Below are 26,505 nucleotides of genomic sequence, written 5' to 3' on the forward strand. Positions count from 1 at the left end.
CTTGTAATTTTTAAGATTTATTTATTTATCTGAAAGAGAGAGAGAAAGAGAGTAAGCAGTAGGGAGAGGGAAAGAGTCTTAAGCAGACACTGCCCTGAGCATAAAGCCTGACACGGGGCTTGATCTCATGACCCTGAGATCAAGACCTGAGCCGAAACCAAGAGTCAGACATTTAACCAACTGCATCACCCAGGCGCTACAACATTTATAAATTTAAGAACATACAACATTCTACAGAATGAATTACTGGTTTAAAACAAGGACCAAATGGATCTTTTCTAACTTTAAAATGTTCTTAACATGGATGAAACTTAAAGACATTTTGCTAAGTGAAATAAGCCAGACACAAAGGACAAATATGCTATGATTCCACTCATATGAGATACCTAGAAGAGCTAAATGCATAAAGAAAGTAGTGGTTACCAAGGGCTGGGAGGGAAGGTCAATAGGGAGTAAACTGGTTAATAAGCAGAGTTTCAGTTTGAGAGAATGAGAAAGTTCAAGAGATGAATAGTGGTGATGGTTGCACAACAATGTGAATGAACTCAATGCCACTGAACTATACACTTAAAAATTGTTAAAGTGGTAAGTTTAATGTTATATATATTTTACAATAAGATTCAAACAACTCGGGGTACCTAGGGTGGCTCAGTTGTCTAAGCTTCTGCCTTCAGCTCAGGTCATGATCCTGGGGTCTTGGGATTGAGCCCTGCATCGGGCTCCCTGCTCAGTGGAGAGCCTGCTTCTCCTCCCCCTCTACAGTTCTCCCTACTTGTGCTCTCTCTGTCAAATATTTTTTAAAAAGAATCAACTCAAAAAAATATATACAACATGCAAGTGTATCCATTTTGACACAGTAACAAGTATACAGTAGGGAACACAATTTAGATAAATTAACAGATGGAACATAATTATGTTGTATTATATTTGCCTAATTGTTCAAAAAGGAGTTAAAGTTTGTATCTCTGAAACTTATATACCATTGCAATTATAGATAAAGTTACTTTAAAATATTAAGCATTTATAACTGCATTTAATAAAGAATACAGCCCTAAAAACTAGTATTTAAAATAGGAGGGCAGCCCAGGTGGGTCAGTGGTTTAATGCCACCTTCAGATCAGGGCGTGATCCTGGAGACCCCAGATTGAGTCCCACGTCAGGCTCCCTGCATGAAGCCTGCTTCTCCCTCTGCCTGTCTCTCTCTCTCTCTGTCTCTCATGAATAAATAAATAAAATCTTTTAAAAATAAAAAATAAATAAAACAGGAAAGTTTCCAAATAGAACCATTAAAAGACATTTATAAAATATAAAATGACAACACAATTAAAATGTGTTTTAAACAAAATTTATAAAATTTTGATCTTCAGATATCACACAAAGGATTAAATGGAGAAAAGTCTGTTATTAATCCACCTTAGAATTGACTGCAATTTAGCTAAAATTTTTGCAATTACTTATGAACTCCCCAGATCAAAAACTTCATGAAGTATCTTTCAGTCAGGGTAGTAAAAAATGCCTCAAAACTAAATCTACTTGGCTTTCTCTTTGCTAGAGTTCAGGAAGAAAAGCAGAATTCCTACATATTATGATCCTCACATATTAAATGGATCATCATATGAAATTGTAACACAGGCACTTAAAAACTGAGAGGGCATGATGTCAATTAGAACATGAGTGTTGTAGTTACAAACACCTGGTTTCTGCTTTGTGACCTCTGGCAAGTGACTTAACCTCCCTTCAGTTTCCACCTCTTTAGAATGGGTATGATCTCTAAGTTGACAGGAATATCATATGAAATCATACATACACAACCTGGCCCACCTTCCCAGAGTTTTGAATCCCATGCTCTTCTCTGACACCTAAGGCTTTCATTTACCAACATCCAGCACCCAGTATCTCGATGCCTTTCCAAGGGGAAACTCACTTGCTCCTGCCAGCCAGGAAAAGAAACCTCAAAAATTTTCTTGCTTTCTGTAATTTGTCAAATTACTCCCTAAAGTCCTAGAATCTGGCTTCTGAAACTAATATCTCCTTCAAATCAAATCTCAGTACTCATGGCTAATGTACAAAATATCTATAGAATTTCCTAGATGGCAGGCATTTCTCTTAGTACTTTGTGCATACTCATTGCATCCTCACAATAACCCTATTAGATAGATAAGTACTATTACAAGCCCATTTTACAGATGAGGCAATGGAGGCACTATTGATAAGTAACAACATTTGAAGTTAGGCAATCTGGCTCATGTAGTTAGTCTACTAGCCTCATGACTTCTTCCTTTTGTTCCTTGTCTGTATGTCTGTCTCTTTTTAGAAAGTATCATTATCTTTTTAATTTAAATTTTAGTTAACATACAGTGCAATACTGGTTTCTGGAGGAGAATTCAGTGATCCATCACTTACATACAACATCCAATGCTCATCACAACAAATGCCCTCTTTAATACCAAATGCCCATCTAACCCATCCTCCCCACCTCCCTCCATTAACCCTCAGTTTGTTTTCTATCATTAAGGGTCTCTTGTGACTTGTTTCCCTCTCTCCTTTTTTTTCTTTTCCCACTTTCCACATATTCATGGTTTTTTTTCCCTAAATTCCACATGAGTGAGATCATGTGATACCTGTCTTTCTCTGACTTGTTTCACTAGCATAATACACTCCAGTTCCATCCACATCATTGTAAATGGCGAGGTTTCTTTTTTGATGGCTAAGTAATATTCCATTGTGCATATAAATACACATCTTCCTTATCCATTCTTCAGTCAATGGACATTTGGGCTCTCTCCATAGTTTGGCTATTGTTGATAATGCTGCTATAAACATTGGGGTGCATGAACCCCTTTGAATCTGTATTTTTGAACCCTTTAGGTAAATACCTAGTAGTGCAATTGCTGGATTGTAGAGTAGTTCTATTTTTAACTTTTTGAGGGACTTCCAAACTATTCTCCAAAATAGCTGTACTAGTTTGCATTCTCACGAACAGTGCAAAAGGGCTCCCCTTTCTCAGCATCCTCACCAACATCTGTTGTTTCTTGTATTGTTATTTTTAGCCATTCTGACAGGTATGAGGTAGTATCTCATTGTGGTTTTGATTTATATATTTCCTGATGATGAGAGATATCGAGCATTTTTTCATGTGTTTGTTAGCCATCTGGATGTCTTCTTTGGAAAAGTCTATTCATGTCTTCTGCCCATTTCTTAACTGGGTTGTTTTTTCGGTGTTCAGTTTGATAAATTCTTTATAGATTTTAGACACTAACCCTTTATTAGATATGTCATTTGCAAATATCTTCTCCCATTCTGTAGCCTTTTAGTTTTGTTGTTCCCTTTGCTGTGCAGAAGGTTTTTATCTTGATGAAGCCCAAATAGTTCATTTTTGCTTTGATTTCCCTTGCCTCCAGTGATGTGTCTAGTAAGAAGTTGCTACAGCTTAGGTCCAAGAGGTTTCTGCCTGTGTTCTTCTCTAGGACTTTAATGGTTTCCTGTCTCACATTTAGGTCTTTCATCAGTTTTGAATTTATTTCTGTGTATGGTGTAAGAAAGTGGTTCAGTTTCATTCTTCTGCATGCTGCTATAGTTTTCCCAATAGCATTTGTTGAAGAGACTGTCTTTTTTCCATTGGATATTCTTTCCTGCTTTGTCAAAGATTAGTTAACCATATAGATGTGGGTCCATTTCTGAGTAATCTATTCTATTGAGCTATGTGTCCATTTCTGGGCCAGTACCATACTGTTGTGATAACTACAGTTTTGTAATATAACTTGAAATCTGGAATCATGATGCCTCCAGTTTTTTCTTTTTCAGAATTGTTTTGGCTATTTGGGGTCTTTAATTCATCCATACAAATTTTAGGGTTGTTTGTTCAAGCTCTTTGAAAAATGCCAGTAGTATTTTTGATAGGGATTACATTAAATGTGTAGATTGCTTTGGGTAGTATAGACACTTAAACAACGTTCATTCTTCCATTCCATGAGCATGGAATGCTATTCCATTTCTTAGTGTCTTCTTCATTTTCTTTCATGTTTTATGGCTTTCAGAATATAGATCTTTTACCTTTTTAATTAGGCTTATTCTTAGGTATGTTATTCTTTTTAGTACAATTGCAAATGGGATCAATTCCTTGCTTTCTTTTTCTGCTGCTTTGTTATTGGTGTATAGAAATGCAACGTATTTCTGCACACTGACTTTATATCCTGCAACTTTGCTGAATTCATGTATTAGTTCTAGCAATTTTTTGGTAGAGTCTTTTGGGTTTTCTACAGAGTATCCCATCATTTGCAAATAATTAGTTTGACTTCTTCCTTCTGCCAACACTCACACTCTTGGATCTCCTGCCTCTCATACTTCCTTTTAGGACTGTCTCTGCTGGTTTTTTTCTCACTCTTCTCACTATCTAAATGCAGATATCTTCTAAAGTTTTAGGCCACTCATCTCCTTCTCTCACTCCTTTGAGGAGCTCTGGCACTTTCCCAGCTTCAACTGTCAGCTTTATACTGTTAATTCACAAATTTAAAATCTCTGGCCTTAAACCATTATGCCATCCCTTGGCCTATTTTTTTTTTTAAGATTTTATTTATTCATGAGAGACACAGAGAGAGAGAGAGAGGCAGAGACACAGGCAGAGGAAGAAGCAGGCTCCATACAGGGAGCCCGAAGTGGGACTCAATCCTGGGTCTCCAGGATCACGCCCTGGGCTGAAGGCTGCACTAAACCGCTGGGCCACCAGGGCTGCCCTCCCTTGGCCTATTTAAGTCACTCCCTTTTCCTCTGTACAAATGCAAATCTAACCACCCTCATCTAAAAATTTGTTCCAGTTGTTTTAAGTCCATAACAAGATACCCCAGAATTTAGTGGTATACAACTACTTTGTTATGTCCCTGGATTCTGTGGGTCAGGAATCCAGGTAGGGCACAGAGAAGTCAACTGGCTTCTATGCCTCAATACCTGAGGTGTCCATGGAGTTAGCTAGTCAGCTGGGGGAATCTCCTCACATGTCTATTGTTCAATGTTAGCTGTTGTGTGGGGCCTTAGGTGGAGCCATCAGCCAGAACATCCACATGTGTCCTTTCCATGTGGCAGAGCTTCCTCACAGCATGGCAGTCTCAGAGTAACTGAACTTTTTACCTGGTGCCTTAGGACTCCAAAGTATTCCATAGTCTTAAAACACTTCTCAATGAATCCAATCTCACAGTTCTTCCTCACCATAAAGAAGGAACAGATTAAATATCATATGCTTTTTATATATCATCTTAATTCTTAGAAGAGCCCAAGCAAAGCAGGTATTACCACACCACCATCACAAAAAGGGAAAAAATGACAATTAAGTTTAGAGACATGCCAGTAATTATACAGATTGTTAAAAGAGAAGGTCACATTCAAATGTAGACTCTTTCTACATGCAGTAAAGATACAATGGGGATGCCTGGGTGGCTCAGTGGTTGAGTGTCTGCCTTTGGCTCAGGTCGTAATCCTGGGGTCCTGGAATTGAGTCCCATGACGGGCTCCCCACAGGGAGCCTGATTCTCCCTTTGCCTATGTCTCTGCCTCTGTATCTCTCATGAATAAATAAATCCTTTAAAAAAATCACAATGAAAATCAAGCTCACAAATATATATATCTAACTATTTTTTCTCTAATTTCAGGGTAAATGTTTTTCAGTTACCAGATTTTTCTTATTAGCTATCCCTTAGGAAAAGTTGTATTTCTTTTACTCCTAGATTTGAAACAACTTTGCCACAATATTTTAAATTTATTTGAGAATACATGCACATACCTCAAAAATTAAAAACTGAAAATAGTAAAAAGTCTTGCCTCTACATTTATCTGCTATCTGCCCAGTTCATATTCCTGATTAACATGTAAGCACTGTGTATCCTCTAACTCTTAATACCAACATAAACATTTTATTGTCCCCTCTACCCCATTTTTCCTACAAAATAGAACTCCTCTGAGTAATTTAGCTATTCTAAGGGCCTAGACATTGAGGTTACTTCCACATTCAAGGCTACAGTGACTAACCTTGAGCATATATATTTCGTGTGTCCAAGTATCTATCTAAGAGAAATCCCCAGAGGCAGGATTTTCAAGTAGCATATATAACTTTGTATAAGACAGATGTGCTAAATTATCCCCCATAAGGATACTCTTTCAGCATAATATTTGTTTCCCTATCACTTCAATAACATAATGTAATATCAAATTTCTGGCCAATCTAACAAGGTAAAAAAGTACTTTAGGTGGTCTATGTGCATTTCTCCTATTAAGGGTGAAGCCAAACATCTTTCCAAGTGTTTAAAAGTCATTTGTATCTCCTGCCCCATAAACTGTCTGCTTACAGGTCTTCCCAATTTTTCAATTGTGTTTTGACCTTTCACATTAATTTCTAGCATCTCTTTTTACATTAGTATGATTAAACTGTCATCTCTTACAGGAGTTGTAAATATTTCTTCCCATTTTGTCATTTGACTTCATTTCTGTTGGTATTTCACATATGAAAATTCAGTCTTTAATGTAAATTATGTTATTTTATGGCTTCTAGATTAAGTCACAGTGCGATAGATCTCCACTGCAGAATTAAAGAAATTAACACTCCTGTATTTTTAAGCTTTATTTTAAATAATTTAAAACTTACCAAATAGTTGGAAAGATAGCCTAAGGCATTATTCTACACCTTCTGAATAGAACACCAGTAAATAAAATCAAAAGGAATTGGAACACCTGGGTGGCTCAGCAGTTGAGCATCTGCCTTTGGCTCAGGGCATGATCTGGGATCTAGGATTGAGTCCCGCATCGGGCTCCCTGCCTTCAGCCTGCCTCTCCCTCTGCCTCTGTCCTTGCCTCTCTCTCTGTGTCTCTCATGAATAAATAAATAAAATCTTTTTTAAAAAGGAAGGAACCAAACATTATTACTTTGCAACTTATAATTACTAGATCTAGGCAATCACCAATGGCTATTAAAAGCAGTAGGTAAAAGACTGGTGAGGAACTTTGTAATGGATAAATTGGGCTGATAACACCTAAAGCTGATCGATTTTAACCTCACAAAAAGATAGACAGCTAGATATTTAGCTGCTTCCTGATAGAAGCACATGTCACCACCTATGAATTATTCTTGCTATATTTAAGAGTTATTTTCTGGGTGGGAACAGGTAGGCACACCTATAAATCTAAGGGAACATTTTAACCTAAATCAAGAGAAATTAACAAGCAAAACCTAGAATGTGGGAAATTCTATAGGAAAAATGACCCTGTTTCCTCAACAAATTATTAGGGGATAAAAAGGAATAGCAAACTGTAACAAATGAATAGAAACTATTCATTCATAGAAAGGATATTAATCAAATATAATGTATGAATCTTGTTTGAATCCTTATTCAAAGAAACCAATTTGCAAAGAGACACCTGTGGGAAAATCAGAGAAATGTAAATACTGGTTAGATATTTGGAAGTAAGGAATTATTAATTTCAAGCATAATATTTTTAGGTCTTCATATTTTAGATATAGTGAAGTATTTATCAATGAAATGAACATCTGGGATAGCTTTAAAATAATTCAGTGAGGGAACATGAGGCGAAGGGAATGAAACAAGAGAGACCTATGTTTATGTTAACAGTTGAAGGTAGTTAATAGGCACATAGCAGCTTATCATACTATTCTAATTCTCTGTACATGTGAACACTTCCATGATAGTTTAAAAACTGAATCTAGGGACTCTTCCCATGATAATTTTTTATGTGCCAGGGAAACAGGCCAGTCACTTCAACTGATACCTTGAAATAATATATTGACTGACTATAGGAGCTATATCACCAAACAGGCGAGTTTCTGCAGGTGCAGGACTCTTTGACACTACAAACATGTCTAAAGGATGACCTCTGACCTAAAAGTATTCAGGAGATCCAGCTGGACTTATCATTTTTTTCATTTTTCATAAAGACAAGTCCGCTGAATTTTTCTTTAGTGTATAAAACAAGTAGCATTTATTAAGCACCTATGCACAGGACATTGTGGTAGAAGATAAGAGTTAAGAAGGGGTCAGTCTTTGTCTTTATGAAATTAATTCAAACAAGTGCTGGGCAGTTTGCTAGGGATTCAAGAACAAGTACAAACAGTCCCTCTTTTCTAAAAGGGCCTTAAGAAGTGCAATTGAGGCTTATAATTGGACAAAATTCCAGTGAGTAAATGTCCTCTCAACCTTGAATATAACAAATTTACCTCAGTTTAGACAATCTTTGATTAACACAACCCAAATTATCCCGAAATCTAATTGCCATAGACTCAATACAGAATGTAGAACCATAGGGAATATATTCATTTATATAAACTGGAATTAGGAATGGTTCATATAATCCAGGATTCATAATCTAAGATTCATCAAAGATTAAATAGTTGCCCTCTCGTGGCAAGTTTTATTACTGCAGCCTGACTCAACCTAATACTGGACTCAAATTATAGGCATATACTGCAAATGAGTCAGTGGGAGAATACCCAGTCATAGAAGAGTTTCAAGAGCTGAACAAAGAAAACAGCAGAGAAAATACAAAAAAGAAAAAAAGAGGGAATTTAAATAAATCAGTACAGTATTATGATTAAAATCAAACAGAATGTCTCTCATGCTCTATCATCCTCCCAACATTGCTATTTTCAAGATATGATCTTGGGCAGGTCCTCTCTGTGCCTCAGTTTTCTTATCTATAAAATGGGAATAACACCAACTAGGACTATTGTGAGGGCAATGGAGGCAATATATGTAAAGAGCATAGATTACTGTTCAGCACCTAGTAAGTCATCAGTAATGTCTGTTGCTATTCAGATGTCAGCTCAGACATCCACCACGCTCCTATCTCCCAGCACAGATAAATTCCTTTGCTAAGTGCTCTCATTGAGCTGTGTCCTTTTTATCCTTACCTTTCTCAAACTGCAATCACACACTCACTCACGTGATTCTGATGATTATCTGTCTTTATCCAAAAGACTAGATTCCATAAGGGCAGAAACCATATCTGGTTTTACTCATCCTGTGTTCCCAACATTCAGTGCAGAGCCTGGCACTCAATAAATCTGTTAAATAAAACTGTAAAGTTTCCAATCAGTCTTAAGAATGATAGCATTGAGCACCGGTATAGGTATAGGTTGACTTGTGTTCCCTCTTCAAAAAGACATGTAGAAGCCCAAAATCCAAATACTTCAGAATATGACTTATTTGGAAAATGAGTAATTGCTAAAGTAAGATGAGGCATAGTGTAAGTACAGTAGACTCAGTCCTATGTGACTGGTGTTTTTAAAAGAGGAAAATTTGGGGGCACCTGGGTGGCTCAGTGGTTGAGCGTCTGCCTTCAGCTCGGTCATGATCCTGGGGTCTTGGTATAGAGTCCTGCATTAGGCTCCCACAGGGAGCCTGCTTCTCCCTCTGTCTATGTCTCTGCCTCTCTGAGTGTCTCTCATGGAAAAATAAATTAAGTGAAAGAAAGGAAAGAAAGAAAGAAAGAAAGAAAGAAAGAAAGAAAGAAAGAAAGAAAGAAAGAAGAAGAAAAAAGAAAAGAAAGAAAAGAAAAGAAAAAAGAAAAAAAGAAAAGAAAAGAAAAGAAGAGAAAAGAAAAGAAAAGAAAAGAAAAGAAAAGAAAAGAAAAGAAAAGAAAAGAAAACTTGGACACCAATAAAGGCAGAGATCTGAATAATGCAAGCAAATGAATACTGAGGATTGACAGCTACCACCAGATACAGGGAAGAGGCAAAAAAGATCTTCCCACTACAATTTTCTGAGGGAGAATGGTTCTACCCATAGCTTGATTTTAGACTTCTAGCCTCTTGACCTGTGAGACAATAGATATCTGTTGCTTAAACAGCCCAGTTTGTGATACTTTATATCAGCACAATGAAACTAAAACAAGTACCAGCCTGATGATACTTGGTACCATGATGGCTTTGTTTGGTATTTCAAAGTTATGTGTAGTAATTTTTTTCCTCCCAGGCCAGGAAAACTATTTATAGATAATATAGTTTTAAAAGAAAACATTAGAGGATGCCTGGGTGCCTCAGTTGGTTAAGTGTCTGACTCTTGGTTTCCACTCAGGTTAAGTGTCTGATGCTTGATCTCAAGCATCCTGAGATGGAGTCCCAAGATGGGCTCCACATTCAGTAGGGAGTCTGCTTGAGATTCTCTCCCTCTGCCCCTTCCCCTCATTCACACTCTCTCAAATAAATAAGTCTTTTAAAAATCATTTAAAAAATAAGAGAAACCATTAGGACAAGCTTTTCTCCTCCATTCTCATGGCTTATTAACAACTTTAGTCAGCTTTGACTATTCCCAGATTCCAGTCATATACTTCAACAGCCTCATTATTTTTTCTTCTTTATTCATAGTACTCTTTCTAACAATAAGCAGAACCAAGTTCTACAAAAGTATTCATTTGGCAAATCACAAAGATTTGTGATTCAAAGAGGAAAAAAAACCTTTTGTGAGTGCTAGCACCTTTCAGTATGAAGTGGCTAAGACTCACTTCTGTATAACAAAGTATCTAATAACCTTGTGATTGATTGATTGATTGATTGACTGACTGAGACAGTGCCTGCATGGAGGGGAGGGGGGAGGTTGCAGAGGGAGAGAATCTTAAGCAGGCTCCACGCCCAGTGCAGAGCCCCACACAGGTGATCTCATGACCTGAGCCAAAAGCCAAGGGTTGGAGTCTTAACCAACTGAGCCACCCAGGTGTGGTATCTTGTGTTATCTTTAAAGGACAGATATCATCTTGCAATGAAAATGATTGAGGCAGGGACAAAACTCCCCAACTGTTGTGAGAAGACAGTCAAGAAGTCCATCACTGGGACCCCTAGTTGGCTCAGTGGTTGAGCATCTGCCTTTGGCTCAGGGCATGATCCTGGAGTCCTAGGAACGTGGTTCCCCACAGGGAGCCTGCTCCTCCCTCTGCCTATGTCTCTGCCTCTCTCATGAATAAATAAATAAAATCTTGGGGAAAAAAAAAAAGGGAAGTCCATCACCTGTGGTACCATCTCCTCACGCTGCATTATATACATGCTCACATATTTCCTAAAATGTGGGATATTGTCAACTTGATTTATGAAAATTCTTTATGCATCCTGGATAAGACAAGCTAAAACCTACTTTAACTAGAGATATGACAGAAAAGTCAGGACTCTGTGTGTTCCCATAAACTCATAAAGAGGACAATTAATGAAACAAGGTATATGCACTTAACCTTTGATAGATAATGGTAATGAAGAGGTTATTCCCATTTATACCCAGGAGGAGACGGGGAATGGGAAGGGTCAGACACAGGGACAAGAAGACCAAGAACCTCAGGGTACAGTAGACCTTCCAATTTAATTAATGTTCTGAATAAAATATTGGAAATATAGGAAAGATGCTTTATTTAGAAAGGAGACCTCATTGGGGTGCCTGGTGGCTCAGACAGTTAAGTGTCTGACTCTTGATTTGGCTCAGGTCATGATTTCAGGATCGTGAGATCTCATACTGTGTTGGGCTCCACATTCAGTAGGAGTCTACTTCTCTCCTCCCGCTGTCCCTCTCCACCCTCCTCTCTAAAATCAATCAGGAAAGAAAGAAAAAAGAAAAAAGAAAAGAAAAGAAAGAGAAGAGAAGAGAAGAGGAAAGAAGAGAAAAGAAGAAAGAAAGAAAGAAAGAAAGAAAGAAAGAAAGAAAGAAAGAAAGAAAAAAAGAAAGAAAGACCTCATCAAGGTACAACTTAGAATCTATAAGAGATGTAGGGTGTGCTTAAATGGAAATGGGACAGCAACAGAGAAAGATGACCTGCTCCAAAGATCATGATGTGATGCCAGATTCAAAGGAGAGCCAGTTCCTAGGAGAGGGGGTAGTGTCTCTTTCAGGATTCCCTCCCAGCCCAGTGGTGAACAGTAACCAGGAGACTTGCACAACCCTGACATAGCCCCATCAGCGGTGATCACAGATGTACCCATGGTAAGGTACACACTGGAAAGTACACTACTAGACAAGGGTCATGGAGAGAAGAGGCAGTAAAGTGAGAAATGACAAATTCCCCAGAATACCAGAAGTTAGCATCAATCCACTCAGGAAGAATTAACAAAAAATTATTTGGGTAATATAAAGCACCTTATAAGCAACTTATTTTCCATTTCACAACCCTGAATGGTTAACACCATTAACCAGGAATTAATATACTGAGACGTGAAAGATACAGAGTATCTTGGTTATAAGCATAGAAAAGAGAGAGTTTTGGGATCCCTGGGTGGCGCAGCGGTTTGGCGCCTGCCTTTGGCCCAGGGCGCGATCCTGGAGACTCAGGATCGAATCCCACGTCGGGCTCCCGGTGCATGGAGCCTGCTTCTCCCTCTGCCTGTGTCTCTGCCTTTCTCTCTCTCTCACTGTGTGCCTATCATAAATAAATAAAATAAAAATTTTTTTAAAAAAGGAATTGTACTTGCCTTTAAAAAAAAAAAAGAAAAAGAAAAGAGAGAGTTTCAAAGAAGTTTGTTTCTTTCCAAAACAATTTATAGTGGTCACTGACTTATGCTATCTAAAGAAATAAAAATTAGGGATTATGAAGGATTGTTTTATTACTCTCTGCCATATTTTCTACAGATTTAAAATATCCTTCCTTCTTTCTCCCACCCAGACTGGCCCAAAGTGTAGACCACTACCATTTGAGGTTAATTCCTTTAAACTCAGTACCATTCTCCTTGTCTTCTCCTAACTATGTACTTCTAATTCATAGGTATTAAGTCCTTAAGTGTGAGTCCCTAGATAGAGGTTTTCAAACTTTTGATGACAATCTACAGCTAAAAAAATATATTTACATCTGGAGCCAGTACACACAAAAAGCCATACCTAAAAACCTACACAGAAGCTCATAACTTGTACCCTCATTGCATGTCATAAACTGATCTTCTCCATTCTACTCCATCTTCTTCTCTTTTTTTTTAATGCTGGTAACCCAACTGTTAGATCATAGCTCATAGTTTGAAATACCTAGAGATAAGATACACTGACATATCAAAATAGCAACATAAGAAAGTAGGTAAGAGTTCTGCTCTCAGGCTGTCTGAATTCAAACACCAACCCTATCACTTGAAGCTGTCAACCTCTCTGCCTCAGTTTCCTTGTCATGGGGATTAAAAAAAAAAAACAGTGTTTATCTCAAAATAAGGGTTAAACCAAGATGATCCACATAAAGCAATTAAGGCATAAAAAGTATTCAATTAATAGCTAGTAATAATTCTTAAATGGTCTGTGGGCTTTTATACTGTGGCAAAATATACATAAAAGTCATCACTTAAAAAATTCAAATTTTAACCATTTTGAAGTGTACAATTCAGTGACATTTAGTACATTCACAATGTTGTGCAACCATCACCCTCTAGTTTCAGAACATTTTCATCACTCCAAAAGGAAACCAAATAAGCAGCCACTCTCCTCCATTCTGTCCTCCTCCCCAGGCCCTGGCAACCCCTAAATCTGCTTTCTGTCTCTGGTGCAGGGACTTTTTAAGTAATAAATTAACATTTTACCAAAACTGTTTCTAAGGTAGACTGAAGTGTTCTTCGTATTCATTAGTCCTATAGCTCATGAGACAAACTCCTGCTCACAATTTGCTTACTTAAACTTCGTGAGCCACTTTAGGTAATTTTGTGACCTGTCTGGGAGTCAGAAATCCCTCTCTTCTGTGATTTTGGCAAAATTTCCAAAGTCTGACCAATGTTACAAAGGAGACTGTTTTCAGTGTCCACAAGAGGCAGGATGAGTAAAGCCCTAAAAGAGGTTTCTTCATTACATCGTGGAATATGACCAAATGATAGAATATTCACCAAATGAATGAAGACAGTTTAGTCTTTGCATTTTGAAATTCTGCTTTTCAGTCTCTGAATTTTTTTACCATCAAGAGGTTAAGAAAGTGAACTTTGGACACTGAGCTGAAGGTCCATTTCTCGGCGTTAGTATGTAGTATCGTTTCCTTTTGGGGCCCCACCCCTCTCGCACTGATTTCCCACCCTTCCTTTCGGGTGTGGAAGACTGGGCAAAAATAACTTTGTTCTTCTCAGGATCTGTTGGGGGAGTCGCCGCATACTCCATCAAGAAAATAACAGGGGCAGGGATGTTACCTCTCAAAGCAGCACTGCTATTCCTTGAGAAATGATGAAGGCAGAGGCTTCTTAGGCCAAATAAATAAATGTCACCAAGAGGCACGGAAGACTTAAGCGAGAAAACTACGTCCTCGGTCCCAGTTGCAGAAGTCAGAAGCTTGCTTTTTCTTCCCCCCCCCCCCCCCCCCCCTGGTTTGTAAAGACCAGCACCGTTCACGCAGCAGGCAGCGAAGTCTTCATTTCCTATCCTCCCTCCCGCGTCCCTACAGCTCTCCAGGCTTCTGGGTGAACGCCTGACCCGCCTCGGGCACGGATAGCATCGGGCCAACCCCGGTTGGAGCCCAGCGAACCTCCCCGACTCCCAGCGAGTCACTTTAGGGCTTTTGGGCTTTTAGAATGGGGGCGGGGACTTGAGACCGCAAAGTACCCAGAGGAACCTCACGCCTCAAACTCCGGGCAAGTCCATGCCTAGAGCAGCGCCAAATCCTGGGAAAGTCCCGAGCTGGAGTTCACCTGAAGTGGACAAAAGAGAATGACAACTTCCCAAAGACCCGGGGGTCCTGGAAGGTCAGTGTGAGTGTGCGGGTCTCCCGAGCTTGCTACAAAGCATCACCCCCAGCGCTCCAAGCAGACGGAGCCAAAGCGTCACACACACACACACACACACACACACACACCTACCGAAAAATGAGGCCTCAAGAAAAAGAACGACCCTAGGAAGCCCTCTCATCCACAGGCGCCAGGCGCAAGTCTGGGTTTGGCTCACGCTTCAAGCCCAGGCGGAAGGGGCTCCGGCCTCCCCCCGGCAGGTGGCTCCGTGCCCCTGGTCCCGGCGACCCGGGGCTCAGCGGAGGGCTGCGCGCAGGCCCCGGCCCCGGGCCCCGGGGGGAGAGGCCGCTGCTGCCTCCGCGGACGCCCGAAACGCGCCCCGCGCGGGACCCTCGCCTGGGCGGGACCGCGGGGCCAGGGCCAGGGCCGAAGGCGGGGTCCGGGAGGCGACAGCGCTCCGAGCTGCGCCAAGAGTGAGGCAACTCCGGAAACTTCCCGGAGCCGGGGCGCGCCCCCCGCGGCCACCCACCCAGGGCCCCGCGCGCCGGAGCGGCCCGCGCCCACGCGGCGGCGGGAGCACCGACCTGAGATGGTCTCCTGGTAGCCCTTGGTGAAGAACTGCATGGCCGTAGCCGCCCTCCAGGGCGTCTTGAGCAGTCCCTGCCGCTGGGGGTCCTCGCCCAGCGAGCGCAGGATCGACGAGTAGGCGGCCGCCAGGTTGGGGAGGTTCAGCTCATTATCCTCCTCGCTGCGGGGCCGCTCGCCCTTCCAGCCGTCCGCCGGCTGCGCGCTCTTGGTCTCCGGCCGCGGCGGCTTGTCGGCCGGCCCGCTCGGCCCGGGTCGCGGCGGCTCCCCCTCGGGGAACCCATTACTGCACCTGGCGCCCCGCGGCTTCGCCGGCGCCCGCACCGGACCCTTCTCCATGGACCTGCCGCTGCCCCTCCGGAGGGACTCTGGGACGCTTCAGGAGCTGCAACAAAACTGCCCCGGCGGCTGCAGGCAATAGGCTGAGACCACGATCACCTGGGGAAAGTAGGCGCCCGGCCACGGACACCCTCCCAGCCAGGGACCGCGGAAGGCTGGAGAGCGCGCGCGGCAGTGCCTCCCCTTTTATAGGCTGGCGGCTCGGCCGGCGCCGCGGGGCGTTCCCATTGGCCGGAGCCTCCGCGCGTCACGGCGCTCGCCCCGCCCCCTCGCCTGGCCTCGGCCGGGCGCGGGGGAGGGGGCGGCCCCACGGGAGGGGCGCGGGGGGCGGGGGGCGGCCTCGCGAGCTCCGGGAGGGCGGCTGCAGGGTGGGGTGAAACCGACGCGCGCCGGGCCCTTCCCCGCCAGCGGGGCGGAGGGGTTGGACCCCTCGGGTTGTGGCAGCGTCCTCGGAATCCGAAAGCAGGCAGGTGTCGGGGCTGGAACCCTGTCGTGGAGATGCGCGCCCAGGGCGCACGCTCAGCCCTCTCCTCCTAGGCGAGGAAAACGCTCGCTTAGTGAAAGATGACCAAACAGGTGGCCCCGAGCGGAAAAGACCGTGGGTAAGGAAACCAACTCTATGCTTTTAGGGCAAGAGAATAATATGACACGAAACTCTAGCGTTCGTTACTTAGAAATTGCCCAACGCACCTGCCATCCACGAGAACCCTCTCACCACTCTAAGAGAGAGTGTCCCACCAAGTGACCCTCGTGTGAGTCCCTGTATCCAGGAGGATGCTATTTGTGATGGCCAAAACTTTGACCCTGGAGAAAAATTGATTCACAAAAGAAGAAAAGTTAGTTTTCTAGATTTTTTCATTAAAAACCCATTTGAGCTCTGTGGAAATTTGGTACTGATCGTTTGAGTGATGTGCTAAGTAAGCTCCTTTCCCCCGTATTTGTACAAATTGTGAAACGTTATTGATCAGCTGGACTCCTAACCGGTGACATCTGCTTTGACTTTTTTTGTTTGTTTTTTATTTTATTTATTTATTCATGAAAGACACAAAGAAAGAGAGGCAGAGACACAGGCAGAGGGAGAAGCAGGCTCCATGCAGGGAGCCAGACGTGGGACTCGATCCCAGGACCCCAGGATCAGGCCCCGGGCCGAAGGCGACGCTAAACCGCTGAGCCACCCAGGCTGCCCTGCTTTGACCGTTTTAAGATTAAAAAATGGGTTTAAAAAAAAAATAGGCTTGGGATCCCTGGGTGGCGCAGCGGTTTGGCGCCTGCCTTTGGCCCAGGGCGCGATCCTGGAGACCTGGGATCGAATCCCACGTCGGGCTCCCGGTGCATGGAGCCTGCTTCTCCCTCTGCCTGTGTCGCTGCCTCTCTCTCTCTCTCTCTCTCTCTGTGACTATCATGAATAAATAAATAAAATCTTTAAAAAAAAATAGGCTTTCCCTCCCACACTTGAAGAATTATTTCATGATGCCAACGGTAAGTTTTAAAACATGTATCAAATTAATAACTTATGATTTGCTTCAGAGAGTTTCTAATGCTGACTTGTGACATATATACAAGTTTAAAAAGCTTAGGATTGGACAAACCAGGAGGGAAGCCCCTGAAGTTATTCTATACTAATACAGTAGCTCAGTCATTATAATTATTAATTAGTATTTATTGGATATCTGCTCCAGGCATAGCTCTGTTCTAAACATCAAAGAAAGAAATATGGAAATTACTTGGCCTCCTCAGCACCTTTAGCATTAGAAGTATATATACCTTTAGTGTGTGTGTGTGTGTGTGTGTGTGTATTTAAATTTTTTAAAGATTTTATCTATTTATTCATAGAGACACACAGAGAGAGAGAGGCAGAGACAGGCAGAGGGAGAAGCAGGCTCCACACAGAGAGCCTGACATGGGACTCGATTCAGGGTCTCCATACCCTGGGCTGCAGGCGGCGCTAAACCGCTGTGCCACCGGGGCTACCCTATATATACCTTTAGTATATATAAGTATTCGTGCCTATGTGGGTTTTTTTTTTTAAGATTTTATTTATCCATGAGAAAGACGGGGAGAGAGGAAGAGATATAGGCAGAGGGAGAAGCAGTCCCCAGATCCAGGACCCCCGGGATTACCCCCTGATCTGAAGGCAGATGCTCAACCACTGAACACCCAGGCATCCCATGCCAATGTGGTTTTTAAAGATAATTATTGAATGTCTATAAATACCAAACTACATAAATCAAGAAACATGACTGGCCCTTGGGCTCTTTATCAGTCTGCTAATATTCTTGTAAGTTTCCCCTCCCCCCCCCCCCCCCCCCATTGGCAAGGTCCTGCAATATTTTTTTCCCTGTAACTGCATTGCCCACTGCCCACTGATATTTCCTGGTCAGAGTTATCCATTGGGTCTCAAACTGTGTCAGCATAGTTGGAGACAACATTAAAGAATAGCTTTGTATTTAGCAAACGAAAACAAAGATACTAAGTGAGGTACTTTTTAAAATGGAAGGATTCAATGGAGACACTTTCAATGAGATGTATTTTTAGTGTGAATCTTATGCTTTTTTTAAAAAGCACTTGTAGGGGGAATCCCTGGGTGGCTCAGCGGTTTAGCGCCTGCGTTTGGCCCAGGGCGTGATCCTGGAGTCCGGGATCGAGTCCCACATCGGGCTCCCTGCATGGAGCCTGCTTCTCCCTCTGCCTGTGTCTCTGCCTCTCTCTGTGTGTCTTTCATGAATAAATAAATACATAAAATCTTTAAAAAAATAAAAAATAAAAATAATAAAAGCACTTGTAGGGGGCAGCCCGGGTGGCTCAGCGGTTTAGCGCCGCCTTCAGCCCAGGGCCTGATCCTGGAGACCTGGGATCGAGTCCCACGTCAGGCTCCATGCAGTGATGCTTCTCCTATGTCTCTGCCTCTCTCTCTCTCTCTCTCTCTCTCTCTCTGTCTCATGAATAAATAAATAATCTTTTTTTTTTAAAAAGCATTTGTAAACATCAATATCATATTATCTAAAGACAATTCATTTTTTTTAAGATTTTATTTATTTATTCATGAAAGACACAGAGTTTCTTCTGTCTCACTAAATCCCCCAAATGTCAGAGGAAGCAAATTCAATTAAGGCCCCTACCTTTCTTCTCCCCTGACTGAGGAAAAATGGAACAACTTTTGGAGAGAAAAATGGACACTGAGCTGACTCTCTGAGATGGAAGGGAATAATCAAGGGCTCTAATCGGAGTTGAAAAAGGTGTCCACAGCCCAAATTACCTCACAAGGGATGGGTAGACATACACCTAATGTCACATGTCCCTGGCAGAGGATCTTAAATAATACCTCAAAAGAACTAATCGGAGTTGAAAAAGGTGTCCACAGCCCAAATTACCTCACAAGGGATGGGTAGACATACACCTAATGTCACATGTCCCTGGCAGAGGATCTTAAATAATACCTCAAAAGAACTAGCATGCACTAAAAAGAGGGATACTAATTAAGAGTGCATTCTACCACAGATGAACACTGTCCCAACATTCATAGTCCCTTAAAGAAGAAAGGATAATATCAGTCACCTTAAACCCCAAATTGTAGCAGAGTCAGGAAAACAAATGAGCTTCCACAGTAATGGGAACACAAAGAAGTCACCCCAATAATATCAGGCATGGTTGGAACAGAGAAACGACATGGCAGCCATGCAAACATACAACAGGGAAACAAAACTAAACTAAGACAGAAATTATATACCATATAGAAGACACAAAGACAAAGAATGTAGCTGAGTAAGAAAATAAAGCTCATAGAACAGAAGAAAATTCTCACAGATGTTTTATGCTACAAAACAACTTATTAAAAGCATGAGTTCAATACAATTTTTTTTACTTCTTTTTAAAGATTTTATTTATTTATTTGAGAGAGAGAGCACAAGCAAGGGGAAGTGGCAGAGTGAGCAGGAGAAGCAGACTCCCTGCTGAGCAGTGAGCCAGACATGGAGTTAGATCCCAGGACCCTAGGATCACACCTGAGCAGAAGGCAGATGCTTAACTGACTGAGCCTACCCAGGTGCCCCAGTTCAATACAATTTAAAAAACAAAGATAATAGAATAATAAAATTGAAAAAGGAGTTATAGATCTAAGGAAATTAATTAAGAACAATCACTATTACGGAATTTATTCAAAAGAGCCATGTGTAAAATAGACACTGCTGAAAATGTAATTACTGACATGAATAAAGGCACATAAATGAATACCCTATAAGAGACAAAGATGAAAGCTTTTAGAGAAGACAAAGATGATCCTGCATAAGAATAATTAGGGTTCCCAATATAGAGAACTCAACAAATAGGAGAGAATGTAGGCAAAGATATAATACAAGCTTATTTCTCTACAAGAAAGAAATCCCTATATTTATATGCAGTTGATTTTCAGTGAGATTGCCAAGACAATTAAATGGGGTAAAGAGTCTTTTCAACAAATGATACTATGATAAGTGGACATCCTCTTGTAGGTAGCAAAAAAAGAACTTGGGGTGAGGGGTTGGTGAAATAGGTGAAGGTTATTAACAGGTATAAACTACCAATTATAAAATAAATAAGTCACAGGGACAAAAAGTATAGCATAGGGAATATGGTCAGTAATACTCTAATAGCATATGGTGACAAATGTGACTACACTTCTTATGGTGAGCTCTGTATATTGAATAGAATTGTCAATTTACTATTTTATACACCTGAAACTAATATAACATCATATGTCAACTATCCTTAAATTAAAAAAAATAAAGAAGTTGGATCACTATCTCACATCATATACAAAAGTTAATTCAAAATAGATCAAAGTCCTAAATGTAAGAACAAAAATTATAAAACTCTTAGAAAAAAACATAGGCATAAATCTTCATGTCCTTGGACCAGCCAATTAGATTTTTTAGATATGACACCCTAAATGGAAGTAACAAAGGAAAAAAAAGATAAATTACACTTCACCAAAATTTAAAATTTTGTGCTTAAAAGGACACTATCAAAAAAGGGAAAATGTAACCCACAGAATGGAAGAAAATATTTGGAACTCATGCATCTGATAAAGGACTAGTATATAGAATATATAAAGAACTCTAACAACTCAATAAAAAGACCAACAACCTATGAGCAATAATTCAATGGACAAAGGATTTGAATGCACATTTCTCCAAAGTAACTATACACACAGTCAAGAAACACATGAAAAGATGCTCAACACTATTAGCCTTCATAGAATTTCAAATTAGTGTGTGAGCAAATACTACCTCACAACCCCTAGGATAGCTATGTTAAAAAAGATGATAGCAAGTGTTTCTGAGGATGTGGAGAAATTGGAATTCTAATACACTGCTAGTAGGAATATGAAATAGTACAACTGCATTAGAAAATGGTCTGGTAGTTCCTCAAAAGTTTAAATATAGAATTCCCATATGAGGGCAGCCCTGGTGGCTCAGCGGTTTAGCACCACCTTCAGACCAGGGCGCGATCCTGGAGACCCGGGATCAAGTCCCACATCAGGCTCCCTGCGTGGAGCCTGCTTCTCCCTCTGCCTATGTCTCTGCCTCTGTGTGTGTGTGTCTCTCATGAATAAATAAATAAAATCTTAAAAAAAAAAGTGGCACAGGGAAGCTGCAGTGCTAAAGACTGTATTAAAAAAAAGAATTCCCATATGATCCAGCAATTCTACAGTAAGTAGAAACCTAGAAGTAACAAAAACATGCCTACACAAAATTTGTTCTTAGCATCATTATTCACAATTGCCAAAAAAGTGGAAACAATCCAAATGTCCATCAATTGATGAGTGGATAAATTTAGTGTAAAATACAAGTACACTGGAATATTATTCAGCCATAAAAATGAAGTACTGATCTATCCAGTAGCATGAATGAACCTTGAAAACATTATACTAAGTGAAAAAAGCCAGATGCAAAAGGCCACATATTGTGTGATTCTATTATATGAAATGCCTAGAATAAGCAAACATCAAGACAAAGTAAATTAGTGGTTGCCATGGAGTGACCACTAATAGACTAGGTTTTTCTTGGGGGGGCAGTACTGAAAATTCTCTGGAATTAGTGGTGATATTTGTACAACTTTGTGAATATATTAACTATTAAACTGCACAGTTTAAAAGGATGAATTTTATGATATATGAATTATATCTCGATAAAAAGATATTTCTCTTAAAAACTAAAAATATAATTTGCAAAATATATCATTTTCTAGAACAATATGTTCTAGAAAAATTTGAGACAAAATTCTTAATGCCAAACTGGATAAACTTCAAGGATAAAGACAGTTTCAAGGATAGAGTTTTTCAAGCATCCATGGAAAAATAAAATAAAACAAAGCAACAAATTGCCTAAAAAGATTTGGGAGTAAGGATACAGGCTATCCTCTATTTTTTCCACAGCAACAATCATTGCCAAAAAAATAAAATAAAAATTTTTTGGAGGAGACAGTTTTATAGCTTTAAGGAAAATAAGTTATACCTATTCAAGAGAGCATTCAAGTACAAGGGTACACTGTCTCAAAATGTATGAACTCAGAAAACACAACTCTAAGTTCCCCACTGAGAAAACCACTAATTAACCACAGAAAACCTGCTGAGGGGGGATTCCCTGGGTGGCTCAGCAGTTTAACACCTGCCTTTGGCCCAGGATGTGATCTTGGAGTCCTGGGATCTTGGAGTCCTGGAATCAAGTCCCGCATCGGGCTCCCTGCATGGAGCCTGCTTTTCTATCTGCCTGTGTCTCTGCCTCTCTCTGTGTGTCTCTTATGAATAAATAAATAAAATCTTTTTAAAAATTAAATTTTAAAAATTAAAAAAGAAAAAAAGAAAACCTGCTGATTAAGAGATAGTCAAAGAACTCAAAAATGAAGGATAATACCTTTATATTTAAATATAAAATCAATTTAAATTTTCTAAATATAAAAACAATTCTAAGTACAAAGCCAATACTAAATCACTTTGAAATCATTGTTATAGGACCAAACATGAACAATATGAACCTGGACAATATAATAATACAAGTAACCAAAACCAATAATTGGAAAAAGGGTGGTGGGCACAGTCTTCACCCTTCAAAAAAAAAGTCAATAATATTATTTAAACTGAAGCATAATAGTAAAAAATCAAAAAAGCTTCATGATTTTTATAATTTCTTTTTTTAACTTTAGAGGGATTGTTAAATACCACAAAGAATTTTATGTATTAACTTGACTGAGTTAAGAGTTACCCAGATATCTGGTATTTCTGGGTGCATCTGTGAGGGTGTTTCCAAAAGAAAGTAGCATTTGAATCGGTGAACTAAATCAAGAAGATTGCCCTCCCAAAATGGGTGGGATCATCCGATCTCTGGAAAGCCTGAATAGAACAAAAAGGTGGAGGTAGGACAAATTCATTCTCTCTTCTTGGGATGAGACATCCATCTTCTTCTACCCTCAGACATTGGATATCAGTGCTCCTGGTTCTCAAGCTTTCTGACTTAGATCAGGACTTACATCATGAGCCCACCTCATCCCACCCCTGTTCTCAGGCCCTACAGACTCAGACTGTAAGTATAGCACTGGCTTTCCTGGCCCACCAGCTTGCTGAAGGCAGATTGTGGGACTTTTTTGGCCACCGTATCCACGTGAGCCAATTCCTATATTCTTTTATATATATATCTGTATATATTTTGTATTGGTTCTGTTTCTCTGGAGAAACCTAATACTGATTTTTCAAAATATCTTCCCTCAAATTTGCTTCAGATCCCTTTTCTTCTATTAAGTTCAAACAAAATGAATGTATCTATTAAAAATAAAATTTCTGATAGGATGCCATTTGGCAAAGGCTTTGAACCAACTTTTAATGAAGAACTAGAAATTCATATTAGAATGCCACTACATGGTATTCATAGTTACCACTCCAATAAACTGTATGTGGTTCTCATTCTATAGGGTAGGCTCAATTATAAATTCCATTAAAATCCCAAGTATGGAATAAGCCACATAGAATCCCAACTGATGATTGGATCCCAATGCGCAGAGTGGGCAACTCTGGAAAGGCTGTTGTAGCCATGTTTCTTCTCTGTGTGTGCTACATGTTAACTGTAGCACAGGAAACATGGTTAGCAAAAGCAAAACCCAAGTTCCTGTTTCCTGGGTGGCTATGAAAAAGTAAAACAACACATGCTGTCACTACCCTAAGTTGTGCTAAGATTACAGAATTCACAAGGAGAGCTGGATGTGAAGCATTTTCTATCTGCTTGATGATGGAGGTGAGAGTGGGACTTCAGTCCTGGGATCCCTTCTTTCAGTTACTGCCCTGGCTCAGGACCATCTGCACAACCATTCTAAAATGCAACAAACCTCTTGCCATCCATGTTCCATTTAACCTTGTCTACGTCAGTAGGCACCAATAGAAGACCCCTAGAAACAATTTCCTTTTTTAAGATTTTATTTATTTATTCACGAGAGACACAGAGAGAACGAGGCAGAGACACAGGCAGAGGGAGAAGCAGTCCCCATGCAGGGAGCGTGATGTGGGACTCGATCCCGGAACTCCCAGATCACACTCTGAGCCAAAGGCAGACGCTCAACCACTGAACCACCCAGGTGTCCCAATTTTCTCTATTCTATATTAGATCCAAAACCAGATGTGGACCTTAAAGTTGAGAATCCCAAGCCAAGAAGGAGAAATTTAAAGTTTCATGAAATAGTCCAAATGCTTTCACTTTGAGCTGAGTCTCTGAGGATTTTAGTCAATTGCTGGGTATGTTTAGGGGGCCCTTCTTGGTCTATAACCTACAATGTGCAAAATATTTGTGGTTTTAGAGATTAACAAAAATTAAGTTTGTAATCTGCTCTAGCTGAGTCAACAAACTTCAGAGAAAAGTTCCATTGTCATGGCCCCATTGCTCCATGATGCCATCAAGATCAGGTGTCATTCATTCATTCAACTAGCATTTAATGAACCTCTACTGTATGTCAGGCTCTGTGTGAGGCACAGGGAATGCAGCAGTAAACAACAAATGGGACGCCTGGGTGGCTCAGCGGTTAAGCATCTGCCTTCGGCTCAGGGTGTGATCCCGGGATCCTGGGATGGAGCCTCTCATGGAGCTTCCTGCTTCTCCCTCTCCCTATGTCTCTCTCTCTCTCTCTCTCTCTCTCTCTCTCATGAATTAATAAATAAATCTTTAAAATACAAAGAAACAAAATTCTCTGTCCTCAAGGAGCGTACATTCATTTATTCAAAAAGTTCTTTGAAGTTGCTACCTCTACAACATACCTGCTTTTTTTATTATTTATTTCAGAAAAATTCTAGAGACTTATAAAGTAAAAGTATGTATGGCATGTCCGGGTGGTTCAGTTAGTTAAGTGGCCCACTTTGATTTCAGATCAGGTCATGGCCCTGGAGTTCGGGGTTCTAGGATCAAGCCCTGCCTTGGGCTCTGCACCCATCATGGAGTCTGCTTGAGATTCTCTCTCTCTCTCTGTCTCTGTCTTTTCTTCTGTTCACATGCACCATCTCTCTCCCTCCCTCTCTCTCTCTCTCTCTCTCTCTCAAAAATAAATAAATAAATCTTTTTTTTTTTTAAAAAAAAAAGGTAAAACTATGTAAGCTCATGTCATATAGTGGTTAAGGAAAAAACCTGTAGTGTCACATTCTTTGGGTTCATGTCTTGGCTCCGTCAGTTATTAACTTGGTGACCCTGGGCAAGTCCCCTAAGTTCTTAAAGCCTCAGTTTCCTCATCTGGAAAATGGGTGGTATTATAATAGACCTTCTTCATAGGCTTGTTGTGAGGGCGTGAGACAATCCATGTACAGTTTAGCAGTAGCACTAGACACATAATAATTAAGTGATAAATGTTAGCTGTTGTTAGTGTTTAAAGTACAAAAAGAATATTTTCATTATTGAAAGCTCCCTTGGAAAAGAAGTACTTAAGTGCCAATTTACTCAAGAGAATCTAAGTTCAGACCAGAAAAGTTATCTTGTGATTATGAATGCTCTCTTATGATTAACTGGAAATTAATCAGAAGTTAAAATAACATAAATCAATAAGAATATTTGTTTCAAGTCTTTCAGTAATAGATTGTGAGGTAAAATTGTGTAAATACTGTGAGTTTGGTATCTCTTTGCACTTTGTACAACTCTTTATCGTGCAAGTACAGAATTATGCCTATTCACTGAATAACATTTCCTATTAAATGCCCATACATTGAGCTCCCAACCAGGCATTGTGAAACGGCATGGTTCAACAAGAAAGGCTGGCAAACTCATGTAAGATGGAAAGAATGAGGCAGTGCTCTGTCATCTGAGACAAAGGTGATCTGGACGCTGACCCATATATATCTACAAAGAGTGCCCTCCCCAACACAGCCATGTCTGATGGCAAGGCTGCAAATCCCATCCTAGAATTTCCACTTTTCCCCTCCTCCTCTATCAATTAGTGTGGTACTTCTTTCTGGAGGATGTCTAGTTTATCCAGAGTAAGGATTTGTTTTCCAGTCAGCAGATGCTTTCAAGTGGTAATTTAACTGTCAATGAAAAATAATAAAAGGTGTTGCAAATTCTGTAAGAGCTTAGCCATTCATGGAAGCTCTGTTGTTACTGAATGTATCTTCCTCTTAGTTGCCTGGGGAACTGCATTTTAATGTCACACATCAAGCAGCTCTTTCCTGAACGTAATTGTAGTTTTTCTGATGCCATGGTTAAAGCTGTTCAAATGTTTGGCTTCTGGCAAATATTTCCTAACATCATTCATGACAGTGATGGATCTGAAGCAATTTTAATACATTTTTAAATCCCACTAACTTGTTAAGTAACCAGAGAAAGAATCCTATATAATTGAAAATATCTTTATTACCCTAAGAGGTGTCTGGGAAGATAAATTCAAATTTATAATGATCTGATGCTTTCAAGACTGTGGTTGGCCCTTTACAGAATCAC

General features: G+C 40.4%; 1 protein-coding gene across 3 annotated transcripts in view; it reads right to left on the bottom strand.

Annotated features, from left to right (window-relative positions):
- GCH1 (GTP cyclohydrolase 1) overlaps window positions 1-15,728 on the bottom strand; it is a 52,623-nt gene extending 36,895 nt beyond the window's left edge. For 2 of the 3 annotated variants that reach the window (XM_072761618.1, XM_072761619.1), the window contains exon 1: window positions 15,232-15,722. In XM_072761618.1, coding sequence (XP_072617719.1) covers window positions 15,232-15,571 — 340 coding nt within the window. In that variant the 5' untranslated portion in view covers window positions 15,572-15,722. Of the gene's footprint in view, window positions 1-15,231 lie in introns of all 3 variants that reach the window. The other variant, XM_026000657.2, reaches the window with a different exon arrangement.
- Between the last annotated feature and the right edge of the window lie 10,777 nt (window positions 15,729-26,505).

This window comes from Vulpes vulpes, chromosome 6, assembly GCF_048418805.1.
Source record: "Vulpes vulpes isolate BD-2025 chromosome 6, VulVul3, whole genome shotgun sequence".
NCBI classification, from domain to species: domain Eukaryota; kingdom Metazoa; phylum Chordata; class Mammalia; order Carnivora; family Canidae; genus Vulpes; species Vulpes vulpes.